At 41.8% G+C, this 27,759-nt stretch overlaps 1 protein-coding gene across 5 annotated transcripts; it reads right to left on the bottom strand.

The window, feature by feature from the left end:
• Window positions 1-401: 401 nt before the first annotated feature.
• NUDT5 (nudix hydrolase 5) lies at window positions 402-27,742 on the bottom strand. Of its 5 annotated transcripts, XR_009550249.1 has the most exons (10): window positions 27,437-27,561; window positions 16,056-16,147; window positions 13,197-13,264; window positions 9,381-9,430; window positions 7,345-7,452; window positions 7,028-7,123; window positions 5,165-5,266; window positions 2,107-2,163; window positions 1,974-2,027; window positions 550-633 (listed from the first exon to the last, which is right to left on the bottom strand). XR_009550249.1 is itself a non-coding variant. In XM_060192167.1 (9 exons), the coding sequence occupies exons 2-9, from the start codon at window positions 16,113-16,115 to the stop codon at window positions 524-526; spliced, it is 648 nt and encodes a 215-aa protein (XP_060048150.1). In that variant the 5' UTR covers window positions 16,116-16,147; window positions 27,612-27,742; the 3' UTR covers window positions 402-523. The 5 variants fall into 5 exon arrangements, 4 of the variants coding, with proteins under 4 accessions (XP_060048150.1, XP_060048148.1, XP_060048149.1 ...); XM_060192167.1 differs by lacking the exons at window positions 2,107-2,163; window positions 27,437-27,561 and adding an exon at window positions 27,612-27,742 and having other exon boundaries at window positions 402-633; XM_060192165.1 differs by lacking the exon at window positions 2,107-2,163 and having other exon boundaries at window positions 402-633; window positions 27,437-27,574.
• Between the last annotated feature and the right edge of the window lie 17 nt (window positions 27,743-27,759).

Here is a 27,759-nt window from a genome sequence, read left to right on the forward strand (position 1 = left end):
TAGAACATTAGATAAACAAACACTTGATCACTATGAATGTTAATTTTCTTAATTTATAGATATACTACTCAGATTAATCCCATTTAGAAGATAATTCAGTTAAGAGGGGTCAGGAAGTCCCTAGACTTTTTTTGTTGTTTTTAATTAAACACTAATGTAGTAAATAGCTATTGGCATACCTATCTACAGAACTGGAATGGGAACAGTCAACCCAATTTAAAATTCAGGTCTATTTCCTATGGAAATAGCCTTATTTCCAGGACTAAATAAAAAAAAAAAAGCAGTTAAAAAAATACAACTAAATTACACATGCGTGCTCTTTCACCCTGTGAATATTAGCTGGCATCTAGCACTGAGACACAGGTTCAGCCTACCTGTAATTAGAATTCCATACCATCACATGCACTCTGCTCCCTTTATTTTATGAAAAAAGTTATTAAATTCTACATTAAACCAAGATGAATACAAAGTTTTAGTGGAGGCAGAGTGGTGGTCTCATGTGCAGAAACACTGTCCTTTGGCCTCAGAACTTTAGGAAAGGCACTTCTACTGGCTTCGCATTGGCATGCTGCAGTGCCAAGGCATAGGAATAAACTCTGGCATCCACCGTCAAGTGTTCTTCAGCCACCAGTGCTAGAGGAGCAAAGAAGATAAGCCAGATAGCAATGTTAGTAAAGGTACCTCCACTCAGTGTCCAGTCACCACCTATTAAACAATCACTATGTGCTGTTTTCTCTGCTAGATGCTGGGGACACAGTGAGGAACAAGGCATGTTCTGCAGTCAGTGCTCTCACTCTGGTGGAACAATGGAAGATCTAGAAAGCAGAATGACACCTCTAACATGAGACAAAAATTAAAAAATGACGATTAGAGACATGAAAAAAAAAGTAGACATTTATTGAGAATAAATTCATTATTTTATTTATTTATTGCCTCCAGGGTTACTTCTGGGGCTTGGTACCTGCCCTACAGATCCACTGCTCCTGGAAGCTATTTTTCCTTTTATTTGTTGCTCTTGTTGTTCATAGTTGTTATTGCTATCATTGGATAGGACAGGGGGAGAGAAAGACCTACAGACCTGCTTCACTACCTGTGAAGCAAACCCCCCTCCCCCACAAGTGGGGAGCCAGGGGCTTGAACCAGGATACCTATGCTGGTCCATGCGCTTCTTGCCATGTATGCTTAACCCGCTGAGCTACCGCCTGCCCCCCCCCCCCAATCTGTGATTTAACAGTGAAGCTCATTTATAGGTCGGAGGCCTGTTTGAACCTGAAATGATATAGTGATGATTGCACTTTCACTAGGGATTCACATCTTTCCCACATGCAGGGTAAACTGTATATGACATGCCCTTGCCCTGCAACAGATTCAAAGTTTATGGTACAGAACTGTTTGGAAAAAAAACAAAAACTGTTTGATCCAGTCAGCAGGAACAGATCCTTGACTAATCTAGAGGAAAGTAAAATCCCTGGCCGAAAGCTGTCCCTTAGTATGGAATATTTTGCCCAATATCACACTCTATGCGAAAAAAAGGGAAAGGAATGGTCAAGCAGATTTACAACTACTCTTAGGTGTCTGACTTTAATGGGTAAGGTAGGTCAGGAAAAGTAGAGAAAGCTGGGGAATAATCTTAAGAAAGCTTACCATGGTGGTCAGGCGGTAGCACAGCAGCTTAAGCACACATAGCTCAAAGATCGGCAGTAAGGATCCTCGTTCAAGCCCCCGTCTCCCCACCTGCAGGGGGTGTGGCTTCACAAGCAGCGAAGCAGGTCTATAGGGGTCTATATTTCTCTCCCCTCTCTGGATTTCTCTCTGTCCTATCCAACATCAATGGCAACAACAACGACAAGGGCTGTAACAACAACGGCAACAAAAAAATGGGAAAAAAATGCCTTCCAGGAGCAGTGGATTCCTGGTGCAGGCACTGAGCCCCAGTGATAACCCTGAAGGCAAAAAAAAAAAAAAAGGCTTACCATTAAGTCTGTGCAGCAGGTCATTCTTTGGTAAGGAAATTACTTCCACAAATTCTAAACAAACAAAGTAGAAGTGAAAACAATGCTACAGAACCAGAATCTACCAAAAGCAACACTAAACGTATCCCCTCACCACCACACTGATCCTGGCACAGTCAGCACCGGGAGCTGAGTAACATACCTCCATCTCCTAAAAACAAACAGAAGGAGAAGATTTTAGCATGGCTGGAAAGTATAGTCATGAGACTTGTGTAAGGCATAGCAAAAAGGCCATATGAACCTGGATTTCTACAATTTAATTATGCACAATCAAGAGAATCCCAGTAGCAAATAAGTATTTCTGGAGCTCAAATCAAATGCTTAATAGTGAAATTTAATACTTATTTTGTTAGATGTTTATATATTTCACTTGTGTTTTAAAAAAGCTTACCATTTAAAAAAGTATGATTTGACTGCACCCATGCCACCACCAGTCATCTCAAACATTCAACAGTAACTCCCCATCTATTTGAGCCCCTGCTTTCAACTCTGCAGGCTGAACATACTAAGTCTACATTTAACTCTCTGAGGAGCTGCCAACTGGTTCATCCATGGGTAAAGTGGGCATTTGCTAGTTTAAAAATTGAGTATTTCAACTGACTGCAATCCTGAGAGATTTAGCAACTGAAGAGACAGAGGAATAGAAGGCGTACTGTGTGAGATTTACTGTGGTGTCTGCATTAACTCCCCCTTGAAGGGGCAGAGAGGATACAGGCTAGGTTAAAGCTCCTGAATCCAAACTTACTGGGACACACAAAAGGACATTTAAATTTTTTTTTTTTTTAAATATGTATTCCTTTTGTTGTCCTTGTTGTTTTATTGTTGTAGTTATTGTTGATGTCATTGTTGGATAGGACAGAGAGAAATGGAGAGGAGGGAAGACAAAGAGATGGAGAGAAAGATAGACACCTGCAGACCTGCTTCACCGCTTGTGAAGTGACTCCCCTGCAGGTAGGGAGCCAGGGGCTCGAACCAGGATCCTTACGCTGGTCCTTGTGCTTTGCGCCACCTGTGCTTAACCCACTACGCTACCGCCCGACTCCCAAGTGGACATTTCTTAAAAACTTCTCTAAATATTCAACTCAAGAAAAAAACACTTATTTAAAAAGTTGCTGTCCCATTAAAATTACTTGTAATTTTTTCTTTAATTTTTAAATTATCTTTATTTATTTGATAGAGATAGCCAGAAACTGAGGGGAAGGGGGACATAGACAGGGAGGTAGAGAGGTAGACAGAGAGAGAGAGAGAGAGAGAGAGAGACCTGCAACACTGCTTCACCACTTTTGAAGCTTTCCTCTTGCAGTTGGGGACCGTAGGCTTGAACCTGGGTCCTTGAACATTATAATATGTACACTCAACCAGATGTGCCACCTCCCGGCCTCATTTGTGCTGATTTGACAATAGCAATGAAGACAGAAGTCAGAGTGATTCTCCATTTCAGGTTGCTCACTGTAGTTCACATTACTAAGTGGGAATTAATCCTATATGGAGAGCTGGAAAGACAGGTTCCCCAGGGAGGGTGTTTGCTTTGCCATGTGTACAGTCCAGGCTTGAATCCCAGCATCACCTCATAAGCTATGGCACCAGGGAAAGATTCAATGCAGTGGTGTTTCTCTCTGAATGAAAATGTGGCCTGGGATAGTGAAACCATGTGTGTATAGGCAGGTCCACAGTGGAAGGAAAAAAAGAAGATATGAAAACAGGGCATTTAATATTTTATATAAGGAAAACATAAAAATCAAGGAAATGTTAAAAAAAAAACTTAGAAAAATAGCCAAGAGTACTGATTAAGCATACTTGAAAAACTTATTATTCCTTCAAGTTAAAATTTCAAACTATCGGGGATCAGGCAGCAGCGCAGTAGGTTAAGCGCACGTGGCGCTAAGCACAAGGACCGGCATAAGGATCCCGGTTCGAACCCGTCTCCCCACCTGCAGGGGAGTCGCTTCACAGGAGGTGAAGCAGGTCTGCAGGTGTCTATCTTTCTCTCGCCCTCTGTCTTCCCCATCTCTCTCTGTCCTAGCCAACAACAATGACATCAATAACAACAATAAAAACAACCACAACAACGATATAAAAAAGAAAAATAACAAGGGGAAAAAATAGCCTCTAGTAGCAGTGGATTCATGGTGCAGGCACCGAGCCCCAGCAATAACCCTGGAGGCCAAAAAAATAATAATAATTCAAACTAGCAGCATGATGTGAAGATGGCCTGGCTGTGATGTCCGTCACTCCTCAGTGGTGAAGCAGTGTTGCAGGTTTCTTTCTCTCTCTGTTTGCCTCCAAGGTTATTGCTGGGGCTCAGTGCCAGCACTACAAATCCACTTTTCCTGGAGGCCATTGTTTCCCCCTTTTATTAGATAAGATAGAAAGAAATTGAGGGGAAGATAGAGAGGGGGAGAGAAAGATAGACACCTGCAGACCTGCTTCACCACTTGTAATCGACCACGCTGCAGGTGGGGAGCTGGGGGCTTGAACCAGATACTTGCACCTCGTATTATGTGTGCTTAACATGGTGCGCCATTGCCAGACCCCGTCTCTCTCCCTATCACCCCTTTCCCTTTTGATTTTTGGTTGTCATTATGCAATAAATAAAAAAAAGTTTCATGAAGTATTGGGTTCTTTTTTTAATGTTTATTTTTATTTTTAAAAAGATCTTGTGAACTGTTAAATTTCAGATTAGGTTTATCACAACACTTTGTCCTCAAATAGCCCTTGTTTTCATGATGAAATTTGACAATCATCTGGAAAACACATGCTGCATCACAAGTAGCTGCTTGCAGAAAGTATTGGATTCTTAAGCATAAGGTCCTGAGTTCACATATACCGTATACCACATATACCAGAATGATACTGTGGTTCTCTCTTTCCTTCTCTTTCATAAATACATTAAAATATTTTAATTATTTGATAGGACAGAGAGAAACTGAAAGGGGAAGGGGAAGTAAAGGAGAAAGAGCTACAGCACTGCTTCACCACCTGCAAAGCTTTCCCTTGCAGGTAGATGGGGATTAGGGCCTTGAACCCTGGCTCATGATCACAGTAACATGCACACTCAATTAGTTATGCTACTGCCTGTCCCCACAAATATATATATATATTTAAAGATATTTAACACACCTCAACACCATACACGTGATTTACACACTTACCTGGCTTTGGCTTAGGTCTTGCATTCTCAGCATCGTCTCCATTGATGGTCACGGTCACAATGTGTGTGGTGCAGTTTGACAGACCTGGATCCATACACACAGCTGCAAGAGAAGCAACAGGTCACCTTTTCAGCCACTGGATGGCCACCCATTTCATGACTTAAATGTTTCTCTCTGCAAGAGGACAGGGCTCATAACTCAGCATCTACAAAGAACACCTGTAGAGAACAATCTGTCCTCAAACCGGGTTCCTTCAGCTGGTCCTTGTGCTTCGTACCATGTGTGATTAGCCAGCTGCGCTACTGCCCGACTCCCAACATGCCATTTTTTAAGTTAAAAAACCTGTTTTGGTTTTTTTTTTTGAAGTATTTATTTATTCCCTTTTGTTGCCCTTGTTGTTTTATTATTGTAATTATTACTGATGTCGCTGTTGGAGGACAGACAGAAATGGAGAGAGGAGGGAAAGACAGAGGGGGAGAGAAAGAGAGACATCTGCAGACCTGCTTCACCGCTTGGCTTGTGATGCGACTCCCCTGCAGGTGGGGAGCTGGTGGCTCGACTGGGATCCTTAGGCTGGTCTTTGTGCTTCGCGCCACGTGCATCTAACCTGTTGCCTGACTCTCAAAAACCATTTTTAAAATGCAGTTGTTTTTTTTTTTTGGGGGGGGGGGCTGGGCGGTGACACACCGGGTTAAGCATACATAGTAAGAAATGCAAGGACCTGCTCAAGGATCCTTGTTCGAGCCCCAGCTCCCCACCTGCAATGAGTTTGCTTCAGAAGCAGTGAAACAGGTCTGCAGGTGTCAATCATTTTCTCCCCCTCTCTTAATTTCTCTGTCTTATCCAACAACAACAAATATGGAAAAAGATGGTCACCAGGAGCAGTAGATTCGTGATGTAGACACTGAGCTCCAGCGATAACCCAGGAGGCAAAAATTAATTAATTAACTAATTAAATTTTTTTTAAAAAAGCAGTATTGTAAGATTTGAGAGAGAAAGAACCAGAGCATCACTCTGGCACATTCAATAATAGGGATGGAACTCAGGACGATGTGCTTGAGAGCCAATACTTCATCAATTGTGCCATCTCAGTGACATATGGCTGAGGTGAGTGATGAAGCTTAGAAAGTGGGAAACAAGGGGCTGGGCGGTGGCGAAACAAGTTAAGCGCACATGGCATGAATCCCAAGGACCCATGTAAGGATCCCAGTTAAAGGTTCTGGCTCCCCACCTGCAGGAGGGTGGCCTCACAATTGGTGAAGCAGGTCTGCAAGTGTCTTTCTCTTCCCGTCTTCCTGTCCTCTCTCAATTTCTCTCTGTTCTATCCAACAACAATAATAAGGGCAACAAAAATGGGAAAAAAATGGCCTCCAGGAGCAGTGGATTCATGGTGCACCGAGCCCCAGGAATAACCTTGGAGGCAAAAAAAAAAAAGGGAAACTCTGAAAAGCAAAAGTTTAACTTAACTTTGCTCTAACTTCAGGTTCTTCTTGCTCAAATTTGAGCTCATGGGGAATAGAGAGTTGCCTAGATGAATCCTAACCTATGATTCAGTGGATCAGCTGAATGAAAAAAGTATTTTACATAAAATCAAATGAAAATAATTGTATTAATTCTGACTATACTGGCCTGGAGGCGTCTGACTTGCATGCATGAGGTTCTGAATTTGATCCCTGGCATTACATATGCCAGAGTACTACTCTGGCCCTCCCTCACCCCTCTAACAAATACATTCTTAAAAGATTAAAAAAACATTTTGACCATAAGAAAAGTGCCCAAAGAATTAACCTTAACTCCCAGAAGGCTGTGCTGCTTGCCTAATTTTCATGAGTTGTGAAGTGCACCCTTGGAAGCAGCACCTACCTTGAGAGCACTCGGCAACGTCACCTTTGTAGCCTGTCTCTTCCTCCAGCTCCCGGAGAGCGGCTTCTTCTGGACTTTCATTATCATCAATGAGACCTGCAAGTCCCGTCATTTATGAGGTATGAAAGGGAGAGGGAAAGCCACATATCCTGAACCACTCCACCTTCCTACTTGCTGCTGAACTAGGTCAGAGAATTGGAGGGGCTGTGCAAAATGACTAGACAGAGAATATAGAGCTTTTTTAGTTCACTGTGGTGAGCCACACACATGCACAATATTACTGCAGCAATTCATCCCATGTTCCTTTAGTTACTCACCTGCAGGGAATTCTAGGCAGTAGCCTCCCATAGGTGGTCGGAATTGTTTCACCAGAACGATACACTCATAGTGAAGAGTTCTTTGCAGCAGTGGAATGATTGACACACCTGCCGTGAGGAAGAAAAACCAGGAGGGATCCCCAGTGAGGGTAAAGAGCAACAGCGATCTGTCCAGGGCAATCTCCCTAAAACCCCTTGGTGTAAGAAATGCCACATCCCAAATTTACTTGCTGTATAGCATCTCCAGGGAGCTAGCTTCAATTACAAGATGGTAGTTAACTTTGGACGTTATTCTCATTTCCACATACAGCTAGTGTAGTTGTGCTTCCATGTTGTTTAATTTTTACCTTTACCTAAAGCTTGTTTTTGTTGCCACAATTTCTTTTTTTATTCTTTATTTTTTTATATTTATTTATTTTCCCTTTTGTTGCCTTTTTTTATTGTTGTAGTTTTATAGTTGTTGTTACTGATGTCATTGTTGTTAGATAGGACAGAGAGAAACAGAGGAGGGGAAGACAGGGGGAGAGAAAGATAGACACCTGCAGACCTGCTTCACCGCCTGTGAAGTGACTCCCCTGCAGGTGGGGAGACGGGGGCTCGAACCGGGATCCTTATGCCGGTGCTTATGCTTCGCGCCACGTGCGCTTACCCACCACACTACCGCCAGACTCCTGCCACAATTTCTTTAAAATAAAATCAAAACTAAAATAAATGTTTAAGGGGTCAAGGACAAAGTTTACATTAAGCACTACAGATCACTTCTCCTACTGTAGCAGCCAGGCTGAAGTTGTATGGTTCTATATATTCTTAGGTTTCCTTTAAGCAATGGGTCAAATGTGCTTCAGTATTTGTAGTACATGTTAGCTAGATCAATTTTATTGTCTCAAAATTAAAGACCTTTTAATTTATTCTTTTTAAAATATTTATTCTCTTTTGTTGCCCTTGTTTTATTGTTGTTGTAGTTATTATTTTTGTTGTTATTGATGATGTCGTTGTTTTTGGATAGGACAGAGAGAAATGGAGAGAGGAGGGGGAAAGAAAGATGTCTGCAGACCTGCTTCACCGCTTGTGAAGCAACTCCCCTGCAGGTGGGGAGCCGGGGGCTTGAACCAGGGGATCCTTATGCCGGTCCTGCATTATTTGTTCTTAAAACAAAAGCCCACTGGGCTTGGGAAAACTACTGCCCAGAAGGAACACTAAAGGTCTCCACTTTTCCATCAGGAAGAAGCAGCAGATATGGCAGCTCCTTCCAGTAAAATCTCACAGAACAAAACAAAAGGAAAAAACAAGAATGACCTATTCCCAGTGTTCCTTAGACCAGAAGTGCTTTTCAGGACTTTTTCTGGGATCTTTGCAGCCAAAACATTCATGCCTGGGAGGGAAAGTGAACTCAATGAACAGTCTTTTTCTAATTCTATTTCCTTATCAATGTATAAAGCAAAGGCTCAAAAAGCATTTTAGTTGTGCCAACTTATTTTTTCAGACTGAAGGCTCTTACGTCAGTATATAACCTAGATAGTCTGTGGTTTCAAATTATCCTGGATTGTGTTTGGCTGTTCATGTTATTACCTCTTCCTCTTAAAACCTCTCAGGAAGGGGAGCCAGAAGTTATTTATAAAACTTGGTTTTCATTTATTTATTCCTTTTTGTTGCCCTTGTTTTATTGTTGTTGTAGTTATTATTTTTGTTGTTATTGATGATGTCGTTGTTGTTGGATAGGACAGAGAGAAATGGAGGAGGGGAAGACAGAGAGGGGGATAGAAAGACAGACACCTGCAGACCTGCTTCACCGCCTGTGAAGCGACTCCCATGCAGGTGCGGAGTCGGGGGCTTGAACCGGGATCTTTCCACTGGTCCTTGCGCTAAAGCTTGGTTTATTTGCAAAAGGAGGACTCCACTAAGTGATAGAAATCTACTGAAGATTACTTATCTAAGTCTTGGTCACAGCAGGAAAGCCTTCCACCACCCCTCTTTCCACCTCCCCCAAAGTCTGGGGGCTTCCTGTATGAAGAGTCACCATGAGTTTGCACTCCTACCATCAGCCGACTGTCCTTTCCTGGTTGTTCGTTTCACAGTTTCCCAAGTTCTGTTTAAGCAGAGGATAGATAACACAATTGTTAGTGTCGAGAGGAGAAAGGTTCAGGTTTTCTGTGTTCACTCAGAAATTTCACCAAAACAAATCATGGAAGCAGTTAAGACCACAATAAACATCTATACAAACTCTGCTTTCCATGAGCTCCCGAAAATCACCAAAAACACCACTGCCAGCCTGACCCTAAGCCTGCGGGTGCTCTGTAATTAGAAGGCCTGTTGATCACTTGTGTGCAGCTTTCAAATTATGTTCTTCCAACTTGGATCACACCGACAAGTGAACAGCACAGCTGGTGACTATAGCTTTAAAGGCTCTATAGCAGAACAAATCAAATCAAATTCCAGGGGGAAATCCAAACTTAATTCTAAGAACCAAAGATTTGCATAATAGGGGCCTCAGATATTCTTTAAAGGTTCTCAATCTCTTTTTAAGTATTTTATTTATTTATTAATTAGAGGGGTAGGAGAAGAGAGAAAGAACCAGACATTACTCTGGCACATGTGCTGCCATGGCTGAACCTAATGCTTGAGAGTCCAACACTTTATCCACTGAGCCACCACCCAGACCACTATTTAGAAGGTTCTCAAATTCATGACCTGAAATGCACATGCAATTTAGCAAAATAAGGCTTTCCTGTTCCTTAGATGAATATTATTAATTCACAGTTTAGGGGGGGAAAGGACTTCTGCATTTGTTAGCTGAGAATTATTATCTTTGGGTAACTGCATTACTTTGTGTGAGAGCTTTCAGAAGGGAACATGGTCTCCAGAGTGAAGTGGGAGGAGGGGGACAGCAGACCCTCTGCTCTAACTTACAGTTTTGCTTCTGACTCTTCTGGAAGAGTCATGCTAAAAGGGGGCAGAACATGTGAAGAAATTCTCCCTCTTCATGCTCTTATACTTTAAAGAGAAAAAAAAAAGTATTAAGGGCTGGGAGTGAAGTAAATACTGCCCTATACCTTATGACAATTACCTAAAAAAGTTTTGAGACCTAATCTAGTTGGAAAGAAACTTTGCCTAAACTACAGACTTTTGAGTGGTGTACCCAGATCCTAAAGAGCAAATGTGTCACAATGGACTTATGAGAACCAGACTGACTGACTACTCACAGCTGCCCAACGTGCCTGTTATTAGCAAGAAGCCAATGACAAGCACCTCTGTTCAGCAAATACTGACTACAAGAGGTAAATCACCTTTGGCCAGAATTTTCTCTGCTGCTTCTCAAGGTTAGTCCTAAAGACTGAAGACAGTACTGGGAGAAGAAGCACTGAGTGTCCCTAGCTCCCATACAACAGAAAACAGCAGCAGCTTTATGGTGATTAAAGAGGAGGAAATAAGAAGTGGTGAGCTGTCAATTGTGAGCAATATTGCTGCATTTATAATAAGTCTCAAAGCACAAACAAGCCACGAGACTCCAGTTCTTCCAGAAGGATTGAGATTGGCATTCAATTGAGTCAGAAAAATCTCTGGGATTGGGGTAACAGTATAGTGGCAGTACATAGGACTTGCCTGTGGAGGGGTCCCAGGTTCAATCCCCAACTTTATCAATAGCCAGAGTTGACTAGTGCTCTGATCAAGGGAAAAAAAAAAATCTCAGTCTCAACTTGTCTATTAGTTAAAGCCATAGCTACAACCTCCTTGAGACTGTGCTCTCATTAAACTAGGGATTAAGAGTATGCCTTCTTTTAGCTTAGGATGTGGCACAATGGTAGAGCACAGGACTTATAAGCATGAGGTCCTGAGTTTGATCCCTGGCACTGTATATGCCAGAGTGATGCTCTGGTCTGTTCTCATTAATAAAATAAATAAATAAATAAAAGAGGAAAAAGTGAGCAAATTATTCCATTCGGAGGTTAACATTACTCCACAATAACGTTATATTAATATTTGGAGGTTAAACTATGCCATATTTTAAGCTCCTTTGTAGTAGGAAAGTCCATTTTTACTTTTTTTTTCCTCATAAGAAGGATGACAAAGGAGCTGGGTGGTGGTGTACCTGGTAGAGTGAACATGCTACAATGAATAAGGACTGGGGTTCAAGCCCCTGATGTCTACTTACAGGGAGAAAGATTTGGAGTAGTGAAGTAGTGCCGCAGGTATCTCTCTTTGTCTCTGTCTCCCTCTTCTGTCTCAATTTCTCCATCTCCACCAAATAGTTAAAAGAAAAAAAAAAAGGAGGAGGATAACAAAGGGTGGCTCCAGCTCTATCCTCAATGTCACTGAAGGGCACAGTGCCAGCACACTGGGGCTGAGAGGGTTTGAGGAGCCCCAGGTCCTCACGTGTGAAGCACGCACTCTACCACTGAGCCACAGCCTCCAGACCCATCCAGTACATTCCACACTTTTTTTTCTTTTTTACATTCCACTTCTAAAACTAGTTTTACATCTGCTTCCATGAAGAGGACAGTGGATCAAAAAGATTCTCTAGCTGCTGTTTTATCCTTCTATGGTGTTTTTTGGATCAAGTGGCAGATTAAATCTTATAAATCTATAACTTACAACCACTAGAAGTATAACAATTCATGCTTTAAAGCTTGACATTCTTTTTTCTTTTTTTTCTTTTTTTTTTTTTTTGCCTCCAAGGTTATCGCTTGGACTCCACTGGCTCCTGGAGGCTGTTTTTCCCGTTTTGTTGCCCTTGTTATTATTATTATTATTGTTATTACTGTCATTATTATTGGATAGGACAGAGAGAAATGGAGAGAGAAGGGGAAGACAGAGAACAGGAGAGAAAGATAGACACCCTCAGACCTGCTTCACTGCTTGTGAAGCGACTCCCCTGCTGGTGGGGAGCTGGGGGCTCGAACTGTGATTCTTATGCTGGTCCCATAGCACTTAGCCTGCTGCGCTACCACCTGGCCCCCAAGCTTGATATTCTTGTGTGAACTTTAGTGCTGGAACCCAGCCTCCATTGCATTAAAGGAAGCTTTGGTGCTATGGTTTCTTTCCTTCTCTCTGCCTTCTCTATATCTATCAACTTACTCATTTTTTCCCATATTGTGAGATGTCTTCATAATTTATTTTGTGGATGGCTATTCAGAGCTTACTAAATTAATACACTATAACAATTATTCTTATTTTTAAGGTATTTAGACTGCTTTCAATTTTTAAAAATTTTTGATTAATAATTTTCTTGTGTAAATCTGATTCCAAGTAAGCAGTAATTTTCTTAGCAGTCTCAGATATGAAATATTATACAAAGAACACAATATCTTTCTGCTGCTGGTATACATTATGAAGCGCATTACAGAACTTTTTAAAATGCACATTTGTAGGAGCAAAGTATACGCAGATATACCTCAGACATAGCAATAGTCTTGACTTATTTCAATTAGAGATTGAAATTTATGCAGGGAGAACAAGTGTTCAAATAGTATCCTGATTCATCATGTAACAAATTTTATTTGCCACATAATTTTATTCTATGACTACAAGTGACCTGAATATTCTAACAAAAGGAAAAATTAAATTATGTCATTTAATGTAAGCATTTTTAAAAATTTTTAATTTTAATTTCTCTTCTTTCTTTCTTTCTTTTTTTTTTTTTTTTTTTTACCAGAGCACTGCTCAGCTCTGGCTTATGGTGGTATGGGGGATTGAACCTGGAACTTGAGAGCCTCAGGCATGAAAGTCTCTCTGCATAACCATTATGCTATACCCCCACCCTACTGTAAGCATTTACAGTGAAGAAAAAAGTGAAAGTTCATGTCAAACACTATGGAAATCCAAGTACTGAATAACTTACAAGAGAAAAACTTTACCTAATTTTGCCAGCAGGATCTTTGTAACTTGTCTTTTCAAACTTCACCCATTTTCCTTCTGAAATTAACTAAAAGAAGATCAGACAGTAAAATAAGTTGGGAAGCTGTCAGATTGAGTTGCTTTTTTATCTAGGTTTATTTTTAAACCAAGTCTTCTCTATGTGGCTATCTATCTCAATTATGTGTCCTTCCCAATTATTTGTATGTAAGTTTCTAGTTCAATGTTTTTCTGAAAGGGGTCCTGCATCTTTCTTTCTGTAATTTTGGAGATATTACTGAGAAGTGAGAAGAAATAAAACTTCTAGGGCTAAGGGGCTAGACAGTGGTATGCCTAGTGGAGCACATACATTACCATGCAGAAGGACCAGGGGCTCTAGTCCCCATTCCACAGTGTAGGGGTGAAACTAGTGATGGACAGTACTGCAGGTGTCACTCTCTCTTCTCTCTCTTTTTGCCTCCAGAATTATCACTGGGGCTCAATGCCTGCACTATGAATCCAGTATTCTTGCAGTCATTTTTTGATTTTTTTTTTTTTAATAGGACAGAGAGAAATTGAGAGGAGAGGGTAGGATAGAGAGGGAGACACCTGCTTCACTGCTTGTGAGGTGACCCCCCTGCAGGTGGGGAGCTGGGGGCTCCTTGTGTGAGCCCTTGTGCTTCATACCATGTGCGCTTAACCAGGTACACCATGGCCTGGCCTCTGGTATCACTCTTTATCTCCCTATTCCCTCTCAATTCTCTCTGGTCTGTCAAATAAAAAAGAAGAAAAAAGGGGTGGGGGCATGGTGCCTGGAACAGTGGATTTGTAATACAGGCCCTGAACTCCAGAGATAACGTTTAGTGGCAAAACAAAAAAGACCAACTTCTGAGGGGGGTGGGGATGGTGGAGGAAGGGACCAAGCCAGGGAGGACTTGAGTAATTACAGGAGGACACCCGGGAGGGAGGAGTGCTGGGATACTCAAATGTTCTGATTTTTTTTTTTAAGATTATTTACTTATTTATTCATGAGGAAGATAGGAGGAGAGAGAGAAAGAGAACCAGGCATCATTCTGGTACATGTGTTGCAGTGGACTGAACTCAGGACCTCATGCTTGAGAGTCCAGTGCTTTATCCACTGTGCCACCTCCCGGGCCACATGTTCTGATTTTTTTTTTTTTTTAAATTTATTTGTTCCATTTTGTTGCCCTTGTTTTATTGTTGTAGTTATTATTTTTGTCATTGTTGTTGGATAGGACAGAGAAAAATGGAGAGTGGAGGGGAATACAGAGAGGGAGAGAGAAAGATACCTGCAAACCTGCTTCACCACCTGTGAAGCAACCCTCTTGCAGGTGGGGAGCTGGGGGCTCAAATCAGGATCCTTATGCCGGTCCTTGCGCTTTGTGTCACCTGCACTTAACCTGCTGCGCTACCGCCCGACTTCCATGTTTTGACTTCTTATCTGTGTGCTGGTCAAACAGGTTTGTGAAGACTTATCAATGGTTCCTTCCTATCAGAGACTGTGCAGAAAGCTGGCTGTGGGGAACTATGTCCAGTGGCTGGATTTCCTACAGCACTTGGGTACTGCCTGGCTTGAGAGGTGCCCTAGGGCAGTTGTGCCTGGACACTGAAGAGTTAAGGCTCCAGGGTTAACTACAGCATGACACTGGGCCAGGTGGGAAATTCTGCTGTGTGTAAAAAGCAGGAGCCCTTTTTTCACTACACCATCCTTTGCTTGTTGGCATCAGTAATCTATCTATCAGCAAAAGTGCTCATGGGCAACACAACAAAAGGTGCTTAAGTCAAAGTTCCAAACCCGAAGGAACTAAAATGAGTTGACTACAGTTGTTCCTGCATTAAATCAAATAGCATTCAGGTCACACATTAGTTCTGGAATTGTAACACAACTAATAATTTTGGTTTCAAATGTTCTTAAGCATATTTTGAGACCACAGAAGCCTAAAATGTGATACTAAGCCCTAAAATTCACATAATTTATTCTTTTAAAATTTTAATTAATTATTTATTTATTCCCTTTTTGTTGCCCCTGTTTTATTGTTGTAGTTATTATTGTTATTGATGTAATTATTGTTGGATAGGACAAATAGAAATGGAGAGAAGAGGGGAAGACAGACAGGGGGAGAGAAAGATAGACGCCAGCAGACCTGCTTCACTGCCTGTGAAGCGACTCCCCTACAGGTGGGGGGGGGGCTTGAACCGGGATCCTTACGCCAATCTGTACACTGTGTGCCACATGTGCTTAACCTGCTGCGCCACCGCCCGACTCCCACATGATTTATTCTTTTATCCATTCATTGCACCAGTGAACAGAAATGAGAATTTTTGTATCAAGTCAAAATGCACTATAAAAATTTTCTATTTCATTAATGTGTATAAATCAAGAATTCATGACTGCTCCCACATAAGAGCCAAAATGTCCCTAGTTCTAAAAAGGGAGCAGACACAGTGTTTAAACTAAGCTAGGTAATTTGAAACAGCAAAGTCTATGTATTTCTTTGAAAATCAACTTTATCTGCTGACAGAGATGTAAAAATAGTCCATGCCAGATCGGCAAGACAGCTCATTTGGACAGTGCACTTGCTTTGTCATAAGAATGGCTCAGGCACAACAAAGGCAACAACAACAACAAAATATTTTTAAAAATTATTAAAAAAATAAATTTATTAAAAAAAAAAAAAAGAATGGCTCAGGCTTGACCCCAGCTTCCATTGCACTGAAGAAAGCTTTGGTGTTGTGCTATCACTTTCTCTATCTCTGTCGTTCTGTTTCAAAGAGTTGGCCTGGAGTGCTGAAGGCCCAGTAACAAACCTCCCCGCCCCCTTCCCCATACTGAGAAAGAGCAAGAGAAAAGCCATCCATACCTCCTCAGAAATAATAGATTGTTTGGAATTCTGACAATTCTTTGGTTCTTGGTTTTCCATTTTCAAACTAGTCCTCAGGTGGGTGGTTTCTACTGTAAGAAGACAAGATTTGTTTATATCACACTTATTCTTCTGAATTAAACATGTGTCCCTATACTGGTCAAAATACTTAAATGATAAAACACTTATGGTGTAAGCTATTCTTCTCAGGTGAAGATCTGTCCCAGGTGGAAAAGTAAAGCAAAGGTCCAGGCAATACCCAGGGAAGAACTTAAATCAACCCTCACTAGAACTAGCTTGTATTACCCGTTCCTGCCCTGCCTTCCTAAGCACGTAGATACATTATTAGATTTTCAGTGTCCAAGCTGAAAGAGCTGAAAAATGCCCACTCCCCATGCCACCCCTCAGTTAGTGCCTAGACCAATCCTTTATGACTAAACTTTAAAAAAAATTTTTTAAAAATATTTTATTTATTTATTCCCTTTTGTTGCCCTTGTTTTACTGTTGTAGTTATTATTGTTGTTGTCATCGTTGTTGGATAGGACAGAGAGAAACGGAGAGAGGAGGGGAAGACAGAGAGGGGGAGAGAAAGATAGACACCTGCAGACCTGCTTCACCGCCTGTGAAGCAACTCCCCTGCAGGTGGGGAGCTGGGGTTCAAACCGGGATCCTTATGCCGGTCCTTGTGCTTTGCGCCACCTGCGCTTAACCCGCTGTGCTACAGCCCGACTCCCCATGCTTTTAAGAGCTGGATGCACTGGCTGATTCTATCTCACATTTATCTTAAAAGCAATTGTGATAGGGTAGGTGAGATGGCATAATGGTTATTCAAGATTCTCATGTCTGAGGCTCTCAGTCTCTAGATTCAATCCCCCGCACCTTTAGCCAGAGCTGAGCAGTGTTCTGGTTTTTAAAAAAACGTGATGGAGGGCTGGGGAGACAGCGTAATGGTTAGGCAAAAGCCTGAGGCTCTGAGGTCCTAGGTTCAGTCCCCAGCACTACCATAAGCCAGAACTGAGCAGTATTTTGGTCTTTTTCTCCCTCTTGGCATCTTTCCCTCTGTCTACTCTTTATCATTAAATAACAAGAAAAAAAGAGAAAGTTTTATTAAATTAAAAATGTGATCGATTTGACATTTTAAAAGAACTTAAAAAATAAAATCTTTACCACTGGCTCACAATGAGTTTCAGAAGCACAGCTTCAAGTTTTGATATGTGGAGACAGCTCACTGTGCCTATCACCAAAGTCTGAGTGGCAGCACATTGTCAAAATGCCCCCCAAGCCCTTCTGTATCCACCACATCTTTTTTTTTTCTTTCTTAAATATTTTTATTATTTTTGATAGAGACAGTCAGAAATCAAGAGGGAAGGGGGAGATAGAGAGGAAGAGAGACAGAGAGACATCTGCAGTACTGTTTCACCACTTGCAAAGCTCTCCTTCTACAGGTGGGGACCAGGGGTTTGAACCTTGATCCTTGTGCATTGTAACATGTGCATTCAGCCAGGTGTGCTACCACCTGGCCCCTCTCTTTCTACCAGAGCACTGCTCAGCTCTGGTTTATGGTGGTGCAGGGGATTGAACCTGGGAATTTGCAGCCTCAGGCATGAGAGTCTCTCTGCATAACCATTATACTATCTACCCCTGCCCTACACAGCTTTTTCAAAGTACGAGAGTTATTATTTTTTGTCTTCTTGCTGTTTATATTCCACATAAATGAAACCATCTAGTATTAACTTTCATCTTATGACTTATTTATTTTTTAAAAATATTTATTTATTTATTCCCTTTTGTTGCTCTTGTTTTATTGTTGTAGTTGTTGTTATTGATGTCATCGTTGTTAGATAGGACAGAGAGAAATGGAGAGAGGAGGGGAAGACAGAGAAGGGGAGAGAAAGATAGACACCTGCAGACCTGCATCACCGCTTGTGAAGTGACTCCCCTGCAGGTGGAGAGACAGGGGCTCAAACCAGGATCCTTACACTGGTCCTTGCGCTTCGCGCCACGTGTGCTTAACCCACTGTTCTACCGCCCGACTCCCTGACATTTTTTTATAATAATCAATTCAAGCCCCATCCATATTGGTGCAAAAGTCAAGATTATGTTCGTTATAAATAGCTAAGAAGGTAGCCCAGAAGGTGGTTAGTAATGGGACTCTACACATGAGGTCACAAGTTCAATCCCGGGTATTGCATATGCCATATGTGATACAGTGGTTTTCGCCTCCTTTCACATATATATTATTTTTAAAATAGCATTACTTCATCCAGTATCTATACTCAAATTTCTTTAATAAGTTATGGGTATTTAAGTTGATTCCAGGTCTTGGCTACTGCTGTCTTAATGAAGGCTGTGGTGATGGTTCCCCACAATAGAGCAACAACTTGCAGGTATGAGGCTCAGAAGCTTTGGTTCAATCTTTGGCTCCAACTTCTCCCAGAGCTGAGCCATGTTCTGCTGGTGCCCTTTGCCCCTCCTCCCTTTCACTCTCCCCACCACCCCCTCAACAAGTAAATTCTTCTCCTTATCTATTGATGGCTGGCATTACATTCAATTAACGTGTTAACATGTACCAAAGTCACAGGAAGAAGTAAGCAGTAGTATCAGATCTGTTGGGAAAAACAGACAACTGTGCCTCCTACAAGCTACAACTTCCTCTAGCTTGGTCTAGTCCTTCACTGTGGGATCCTGCATGTCTAAAAATCTCTTTCCTATCACCAGTATTGATTCATGATCCAGTTGTATGTAGAATAATGCCCAACCAGAAATATGGAGGCATTGATCAGTTAAGCCTCTTGTTATGCTGTGGAGAAAGCTGAAGTGAATGTAATCCTGCTCCTTTTTTTTTTTAAATGGGAACTGTGGTTTCTATAAGTTTATAGTGACTCATGTCTCCATGTTAATGTTATTGTGCTGGGTACTCAGGAAACCTGACACTGTACTTTTTTTTCTTTTCCAAAAGCTGAGGCCTTGCACAATTTTCAGGTTCTAGACTGCTTTTCCTCCCATTCAGACAGACAGAGAGCTACCACAGTACCAGACCTGCTGTCAGTGCTGTGGGATGAAATTCATTCCAAAACAATCTGAGACACCAGACTTTTCTTTAAACTGCTTCTTCACATCCAACAGCGCTCACAGTTATGTAGCTGCAAAATCTCCCTTCAATCATTGCAAAATGAGTGAATGAAACTCTGCTGGGTTTAATCAGGACAGTCATTCTATTTCTAAGACTCAGTTTAGCGCTGGTCTGCTGAGACTTGTCATTATGTGACTAAGTTAAATTCAGGATTTTCAAACTTATCTTGATGCAAAGTTAAAAGATTCACACTTCCAGATTTCAAAACTTGCTATAAAAGCCAGTGAGGGCCCCCATAGGACCTTGCCCTCAATTTGGATCAACAATGGTAGAGTATGTTCCACCCTCCGAAGGGAGGCTGGACAATATACTCTATGCTACACCTGAGGAAAATGGGTCCTGATATGGAGGCAGCCTGGAACGTTCCTTCTTATGACCACAGAATGTGGGCTCAGGTCTACAGGGATGCAGAGATCACATAGGCTCCTAAGCTGAATATGGGCCCCAGATCACATCAAATTGATGGGGTTTACAGTCAACAATATTTATACAACTTTCCCATATTTGGGAGCTACTCTTTCCTGATCCAGCTTTCTGGTCCTTCTACCAGCCATGACATCACCTCCCCAGACAGTAATTAGGACCCACATGCATATCAGATTTCAGGCTCAGGCAAAATAAATAAAAACAAACAAACAAACAAAAAAACCCACATAGGCCCTTTGGAATATAACTAAAATATGCCTACTAGCTATCTACAAAATGGAGGACTCCCAAGTCTTCATCTGCACTATTCCAGCCTTTAGGTCCATGATTGTTTAACAATTTGTTTGGCTTTGTATGTTAACTCTCTCTTCAACCACCAGGTTCCAGATGCTAGTATGATGCCAACTAGACTTCCCTGGACAGACAGCCCCACCAATGTGTCCTGGAGCTCCGCTTCCCCAGAGCCCTTCCCCACTAGGGAAAGTGAAAGACAGGCTGGAAGTATGGATCGACCTGTCAAATGCCCATGTTCAGCAGGGAAGCATTTACAGAAGCCAGACCTTCAACCTTCTGCATCCCACAAGGACCTTGGGTCCATACTCCCAGAGGGTTAAAGAATAGGAAAGCTATCAGGGAAGGGGATAGGATACAGAGTTCTGGTGGTGGGAATTGTGTGAAGTTGTACCCTCTTATCCTATGGTTTAGTCAATGTTTCCTTTTTATAAACAAAAAATTAAAAAAAAAAAAGCCACAGTGAACAAGATGTTGTGGGTGCTGGTACAAAGGCAGGCAGTTCAAAGACTAGAATTTAGAGTCCACAGTGAAATCCAGAAATTTGTGGACAACTAATTTTCAACAAGAATGCTGAGACAAGCCAGTGAGGGAGAGAATAATCATTTCAAGCAGCAGAAGCAGATATACACATGCATGAGACAGAACTTCTATTTAACAATGTATATAAAAGTCAACTCAAAGTGGATTCAAGAACTAAATGTAAGAACTAAGAGTATAAAATCTCTTTGAAGAAAAACTCAGCATCAATCTTCATGAGCTTGGATTTGGTAATGATCTTTAGAACACTTACAGCTCAAGGGAAAAAAAGATAATTTGGACTTGATCAAAATGAAAGCTTTCTTTTTATTTTTTTTAAAACGTTTTATTTATTTATTAATGAGAAAGATCAGAGAGAGAGAAAGAACCAGACATCACTCTGGTACATGTGCTGCCGGGGATCAAACTCAGGACCTCATGCTTGAGAGTCCAGTGCCCTATCCACTTCGCCACCTCCTGGACCACAAAATGAGAACTTTCATGCTCTGAAAGATACCATCAAGATCTAGTGAAAAGGCAACTCAACATAGGGGGAAGACTGCAAATCAGTAGACTTGTAGCTGAAATCCACTAAAAGACTCATATAATGCAATAATTAAAAGACAATCTAATTAGTCAGCAATCTAATTTAAGTAAAGGCAAAGGATCTGAATAGAAATTTCATGGGCACCGCGTGGTAGCGTACCCTGTTAAGAGTATATAGTACCAAGCTTAAGGACCCACAAGGATCCCAGTTTGAGCCCCTGGTTCCCACCTGGAGGGGGGTCACCTCAAAGTGGTGAAGCAAGTCTGCGGGTGTCTATCTACCCTGCCCCTCTATTTCTCTCTGCCCTATCCAATAAAAATAAATAAATAAAAAAGAAATTTCTCCAATGAAGACATACAAAGACATAAAAACCTGCTTGACCAGCAGGAAAGGCAAATCAAAGGTGCCATAAGACAGGAAGAGACTGGTAGTAAGAAGTGTTGGTGAGCATGTTGAGATGGACAGGAAAGCAGAATGGTACAGCTGCTTTGGACACAATCTAGTAGTTTGTTAAACCTAGTTTTCGTATTACCTAGTACTTTCAATAAAACCTGTGTTCACAGACTGGTAGACAAACGGTCACATTCTTCTTCAAAAATATCTCCAGTGTGGGGTAACCTAAGTCTGTAAACTGATGGACAGATAATAAAGTGGTATTCCATAGTAAGAAATGTTATTCATCCACAGAAAGGAATGAACTATTAAGTGGATGAAGGTAAAAAACAGTGTCCTAATGAAAAGCAACCAAGAACAACAGGCCAGAGTTGTATGACTCCATTTATCAACATATGAAATATCCAAGATGGGTAGAGTCATAGAGATAGAAAACAGATTAGTGATTCCTAAGAGCTGGGGAGAAAGTGTAACTAGGAAATGAGTGCTTGTGGATATGAGATTTTTTTTTTTTGATGAAAATGTTCTGGAGTTTAATACTGATGATGGAATTACAACCTAGTAAATATACTAAAATCCAATGAATTTTATAACTAAAAAGGTGAATGTTATGGTTTGTGAATTGCATTTCATCTAACAACCACCTTTGCACCTTCGTACCACAGGAGTTGACTATCTGGTGTAGAGAAAGGGAGGAAAAAGTGATAAAAAGTATAGAAAAAAAAAATCTATGTCAAGTGACTCTTAAGTGCCTTTTAATTGTTATGAAGGAGGAAAAACAAAAAAAGAGAAGAGACCAAAGTATCACCCAGGTCTGACATGTGGTGGTGTGGATCAAATCTGGGACCTCATGCATGGAAGTCCTGCACCCCACAACTAAGCCCTCTCCTGGGCCCAACTAAGTTTTGTGGAGAGATTCCTAAAGGTCAGGAGAGTGGAAAAGATGGCGGGGGCTCTATTTATAGTATACAAAGTTATAATGGAACAAGCAGTTATCCCTTTGAAAATCTCAGGATGATAATTTATTAAGCTTTAACTGGTAGTGACTTACCTTGTTAAAGGAAATCAAAGAGGTATGTTGGTGGGAATAAAATCCAACCAGTGACTGAACCAACATGTAGCTACTTGTCTACATGTGTGCTCTACTTAAATCTTTATCTTCCAGAGTACTATTTCTTTCTATTAATAATACCTGCATCAGAGAAGAAAAATTTGCTATGCGTAAAAATTCTAACAGTTGAGAAAATAACTTAGGGAAGCAAGCTGCCTAATTTCATGTACAAAAGAATCTGTCTAGAATGGCTTAAAGTACTGAGATTCAGTTAAATTGCTATTTATTTATTTATTTTCCCTTTTGTTGCCCTTGTTTTAGTTATTATTGTTGTTGATGTCATCATTGTTGGATAGGACAGAGAGAAATGGAGAAAGGAGAAGACAGAGAGGGAGAGAAAGATAGACACCTGCAGACCTGCTTCACCGCCTGTGAAGTGACTCCCCTGCAGGTGGGGAGCCGAGCTCGAACCGGGATCCTTCTGCCAGTCCTTGCGCTTTGCGCCACGTGAGCTTCACCCCCTGCACTACTGCTGGACTCTCAGATTGCTACATCTTTAAAAAAAATGAATAAGTTCGAGCCCCTGGCTCTCCACCTGCAGGGGGGTAGCTTCACAAGTGGTGAATCAGGTCTGCAGGTGTCTATTTTTCTCTCCTCCTGTCTTCCTCTCCTCTCTCCATTCCTTTGTGCTATCCAACCACCACAACAATAATAACCAGAACAGCAATAACAAAAACAAAACAAAACACAAACAACAAGGGCAACAAAAGGGAAACAAAGAGCCTCCAGGAGAAGTGGATTTGTGATGCAGGCACCAAGCCCCAGCAATAACCCTGGAGGCAAAAAAAAAAGAGTATCTCTAAATACCTTTCCTCAACAAGCCTACACTTCAAAACAAGAGCTGTGCACTCTTTTTTTTTATGGTGTGTGTGTGTGGGGGGGAAGAGTACAGGTCCTGGATAAGGATGACAGAGGACCTAGTGGGGGTTGTAGTTATATGGAAAACTGAGAAATGTTATGCATGTATAAAATACTGTATTTACTGTAGAGTGTAAAACATTAATTATCCAATAAAGAAATAAAAAACAAAAAAATTAATCCCCCAATAAAAAATCCAACTAAATGTCAAAAAAAAAAAAAAAAAAAAAAGCTGTGTCCTCTCAGAACTCTGTGGTGGGAACATATGGAATCATACCTCTATTATCTTACAGTTTTGTAAATAAATATTAGATCACTAGCAAAAAATTAAAAAAAGGAAAAATAAAAAGGAGTGAAAAATAAAAAAACAAACTGTGTCCTCTTAAAAGTGCAAGAACCACCAGGAGAAACTAAAGAGACAGATAATCACTAATCTCTATGAAAAGGGTTCTTAATCTGGATTCTCAGTCTAAACAAAACAGTAATATTTAACATAGCAGAACAAAGAGGTTCCCCCCTTACCCATGTGGGCATCTTTAGGGGCAAAGGGGCAAGTAGTTCCTTCAGAATTCTAGGCTACTTCAAGGTATTTAAATTATCAGCTATGTTTATACCTTATATTCCAAGGTTTATTTATACCATCACATCTTCCTTCACATTTTCACCTTCAACATTACTGGATCTTTACTGCTCCAGTCTGACTTTTCCAGAAAGAGAGATAGAGATGGCAGAACAAAGAAAAGACACCACAGTATTGGAGCTTCCTTTGGTATGGTGGGAAGTTGGGCCATGCACATACAGATTTTCAAAATTGTTTTTGACTCAAATGGTGTATTATTATTATTATTTATTTATTTATTCCCTTTTGTAGCCCATGTTGCTTTTTTATTGATGTAGTTATTATTGTTGTTGTTATTGACGTTGTTCATTGTTAGATAGAACAGAGAGAAATGGAGAAAGGAGGGGGAGAGAAAGAGAGACACCTGCAGACCTGCTTCACCGCCTGTGAAGCGACTCCCCTGCAGGTGGGGAGCCAGGGGCTCGAACCAGGATCCTTATGCCGGTCCTTCCTTGCACTTTGCGCCACGTGCGCTTAACCCGCTGTGCTACCACCCGACTCCCGGTGGATTATTTTTTAATGTATTTATTAAATTATTTAATTTTACTGAGAGACAGAGGCACAGAGTGAATGATCAGAGCACATTTGAAAGGAAACAGCTTCTGGGAAAGAGTTGATTTTAATGGAGGTTGGGACATCAACAGAGGGCTGAGGTGTTCCATTAAATTGGCCATGTGGAGAAAACCAGTAGGTAGTTGGAAATAACACTCTTGAAGGATTATTTGTTTGTTTTCTGAAAAGGTTTTTTTTTTTTATTATTTAATTTGGAATTGTTTAACACCCTGCCTTCACATAACTTGGCTTAAAAACTTCAGCAAATATGAGGGGAAAAAAAGCCTGTTTCCATTGCACTACTGAAGAAATTAGATGAATGTAAACACTGTTGTGGCTGAATGAATTAAAGACAAACATAGTGGCTGAAAAAAATAACAAAAGCTAATTTAGTTGTATTCACTTAAAAGACCTGAGTATCAGTTTGCCCTGTCAGTTCACCTAGTATCCATCAATTGTGCAACAATTTACTTAAAAATCAACTATTAGTGGTTCAGTAGGTGGAGCTGTGGATAAAGCACTAGACTCTCAAATAAAGTCCTGAGTTCAATCCTTGGCAGCACATGTGCCAGAATGATGTCTGGTTCTTTCTCTCCTATACTTTTCATGAATGAATAAATAAAATCTTTTAAAAAATCAACTACTAAAATCAATCAGGTTGGTTGGGGAGACAGCGTAATAGTTATGCAAAATGACTTTCACGCTTGAGGCAAAACAGTAACCAGGTTCCATCCCAGTATCACCACAAACCAGAGCTAACCAGTGATCTGTTAAAGATTTTTTTTAAAAAGTCACTGAACACATTTATAAAGTATGTAACTTGAATAAAAGAGACATCTGTGGGAGTTGAGTAGTAGGCAGCGGGTTAAGCACATGTGGCATAAAGTGCAAGGACCACCATAAGGATCCTGGTTAGAGCTGGCTCCCCACCTGCAGGGGAGTGGTTTCACAGGTGGTGACGCAGGTCTGCAGATGTCTCTCTCTCTCTCTCTCTCTGTCTTCTCCTCCTGTCTCCACTTCTCTCTGTCTTGTCTAACAATGACATCAGCAACAACAACAATAATAAAGAAAAGGGCAACAAAAGGGAAAATAAATAAATTAAAAAGAGACATCTGTACCAAATTCCTACCTGGTATCTAAAGTCACATTATTTATTTATTATTGGATAGAGACAGAGATAAATTGAGAGGGGGGAGGTAGAGAGACAGAGACACCTACGGCATGCTTCACTACTTGTAAGGCTTTTCCCCTGCAGGTGGGGACCAGGAGCTTAAACACGTGTCCTTGTGCAGAATAAAGTAAGTGCTTAACCAGGTGTGCCACCACCTGCACCCCTACATTAAAAATCAACTTAGCTATTTCTCCACAAGCAGTTGCAATTCTGTATTCAATCTGCAGCTACCTCAAGCTCCATACTCAAGTTTCTTGGGTTAACAATTGATTTGCCCCAGAATGACCAACTTCTATTTTCTCCTATACATCTATAATGTTTATCTTCAACAGAAAAAAACAAAACAACAATAAAAACAAAGAAAACTTACCTTAATTCACCCCAACAGTACTAGCTAACATTTCCCAGACACGACTCAATTTCAGGTCCAAAACAAATATTTGGGTGGCAAGTCCCTTTATCTGGCAGTATGTCTCTAAGATATGACAAAATGGCAAGTTTTGCCCAGTATACTTGGAATATTGCTTAGTTTCCACTTGAAACAGAGGTAATATATAATCCTTTATCTCATAAGTACTTAAGACCTCCCTCCCCAACATTGTTTTTATAATTAAAAAAATTTATTATCTTTATTTTATTTATCGGAGACAGCCAGAAATCTAGAGGGAAAGGGGTAATAGGGAGGGGGAGACAGAGAGACACCTGCAACACTGCTTCACCACTTGCAAAGCATTCCCCCCTGCAGGTGGGGACAGGAGGCTCAAACCCGGGTCCTTGAGCATTATAACAAGTGCACTCAACCAGATGCGCCATCTAGCCACCCCCTGCCCCCAACAGTCTCTATATTCTATCTATCTCAGCTCTGGAAAAGTATATTTAAAAGTCGTGCTCTCAACTCAACCAATTAGCAAGTTTTTTTTTTTTTGTTTTTAGGAAACCATGAAAGCATACATATTCCTGCAGGGGAGAAGGGGGCATGTTTTACCTCCAAATAGGCAGAAGCTCTTACAGTTATCCTGACGGGCACTTTTCTAAGGAGACCTACAGCTGGTGTGGGTCTAATCTCTTCCTAATTGAAAGCTGCTCTGATAGTCCAGGAGGGGCGTGAAGACGTGAGCGGGAATCATCACAAAGCTCCAAGCAAGTGATGCCTGGGACTAGCGGCAGGAAGCAGCTTGCCCAGGCTTTAACAGCTGTTTCCTAATAGTCATTTTCTTTCATTCTTTCAGAGACAAAGATGAACTTATCTTAATCGTCCGCTTTCAGTTCGCCCTATCACACGTCATTAGGAAAGGAGTCGGTAAGGCAGATAATGGGATGGGGCGTAAGGAAGAATAGCACAAGTTCTACTAGACCGCATCCAGCACCCCGGTTCCAGGCGGCCCGCGCGCGGGTGCAGGCGGGCTGGTGCGGAGCTGACGCTGCGAGGAGACACCTTCCCTCCAATTCTCCAAGAACCTGCCCCCGCCCCCCCAACACACACCAAAGAAAGAAAGAAAGGGAAGGGAAGAACGGAGTCCCTAGGGTCGCAGACAGGGCAGCCCCGGTCTCAGAGCTCGATCCCGCGATTTGGGGGGGGGGGACAACCAGAATCCTCAGCTCCCACCACTGCACCGCCAGGGCTCACTGGAGGTGGAGTCGCGGCAGGCTCCGGCCCCCGCTCAGCCCTCCTCCCAGCGCCGCTGGGGTGCGTGCCCGCCACTCCAGAGGCGCCCCTCCCGTCTCCTAGAGCTCGAGCGTGATTGACCCGCACCCAACTACCTGCTCTGGGCCGTGGGGGTGCAGGGCAGTGACTCCTTTGGGACGCGGGGGGGACGTAAGGAATGAGCACGAGCCGAGGCAGCAGTCTCTGGAGATGCCGATGCTACTGCGGGACGCACAGCAGCTCCACGCGCTGGCAGGAGACAGAGCGCGCGGCCCTTCTCGGCACCCGTACCTGTCTCTAGCGCGCCGCGCCTGCAGGCTCCGGGTTACCTTCCGGGTCAGCGCCCGGGGTGAGGGGAAAGCGGGGAGTGCACGTCTACAGGTGTCAGCACTTCCGGGTTTCCTCTGCTAGGACCTGTGTGTCTGTGTGTTAGTGCTCG

Source organism: Erinaceus europaeus, chromosome 6 (assembly GCF_950295315.1).
Source record: "Erinaceus europaeus chromosome 6, mEriEur2.1, whole genome shotgun sequence".
Classification (NCBI taxonomy): Eukaryota; Metazoa; Chordata; class Mammalia; order Eulipotyphla; family Erinaceidae; genus Erinaceus; species Erinaceus europaeus.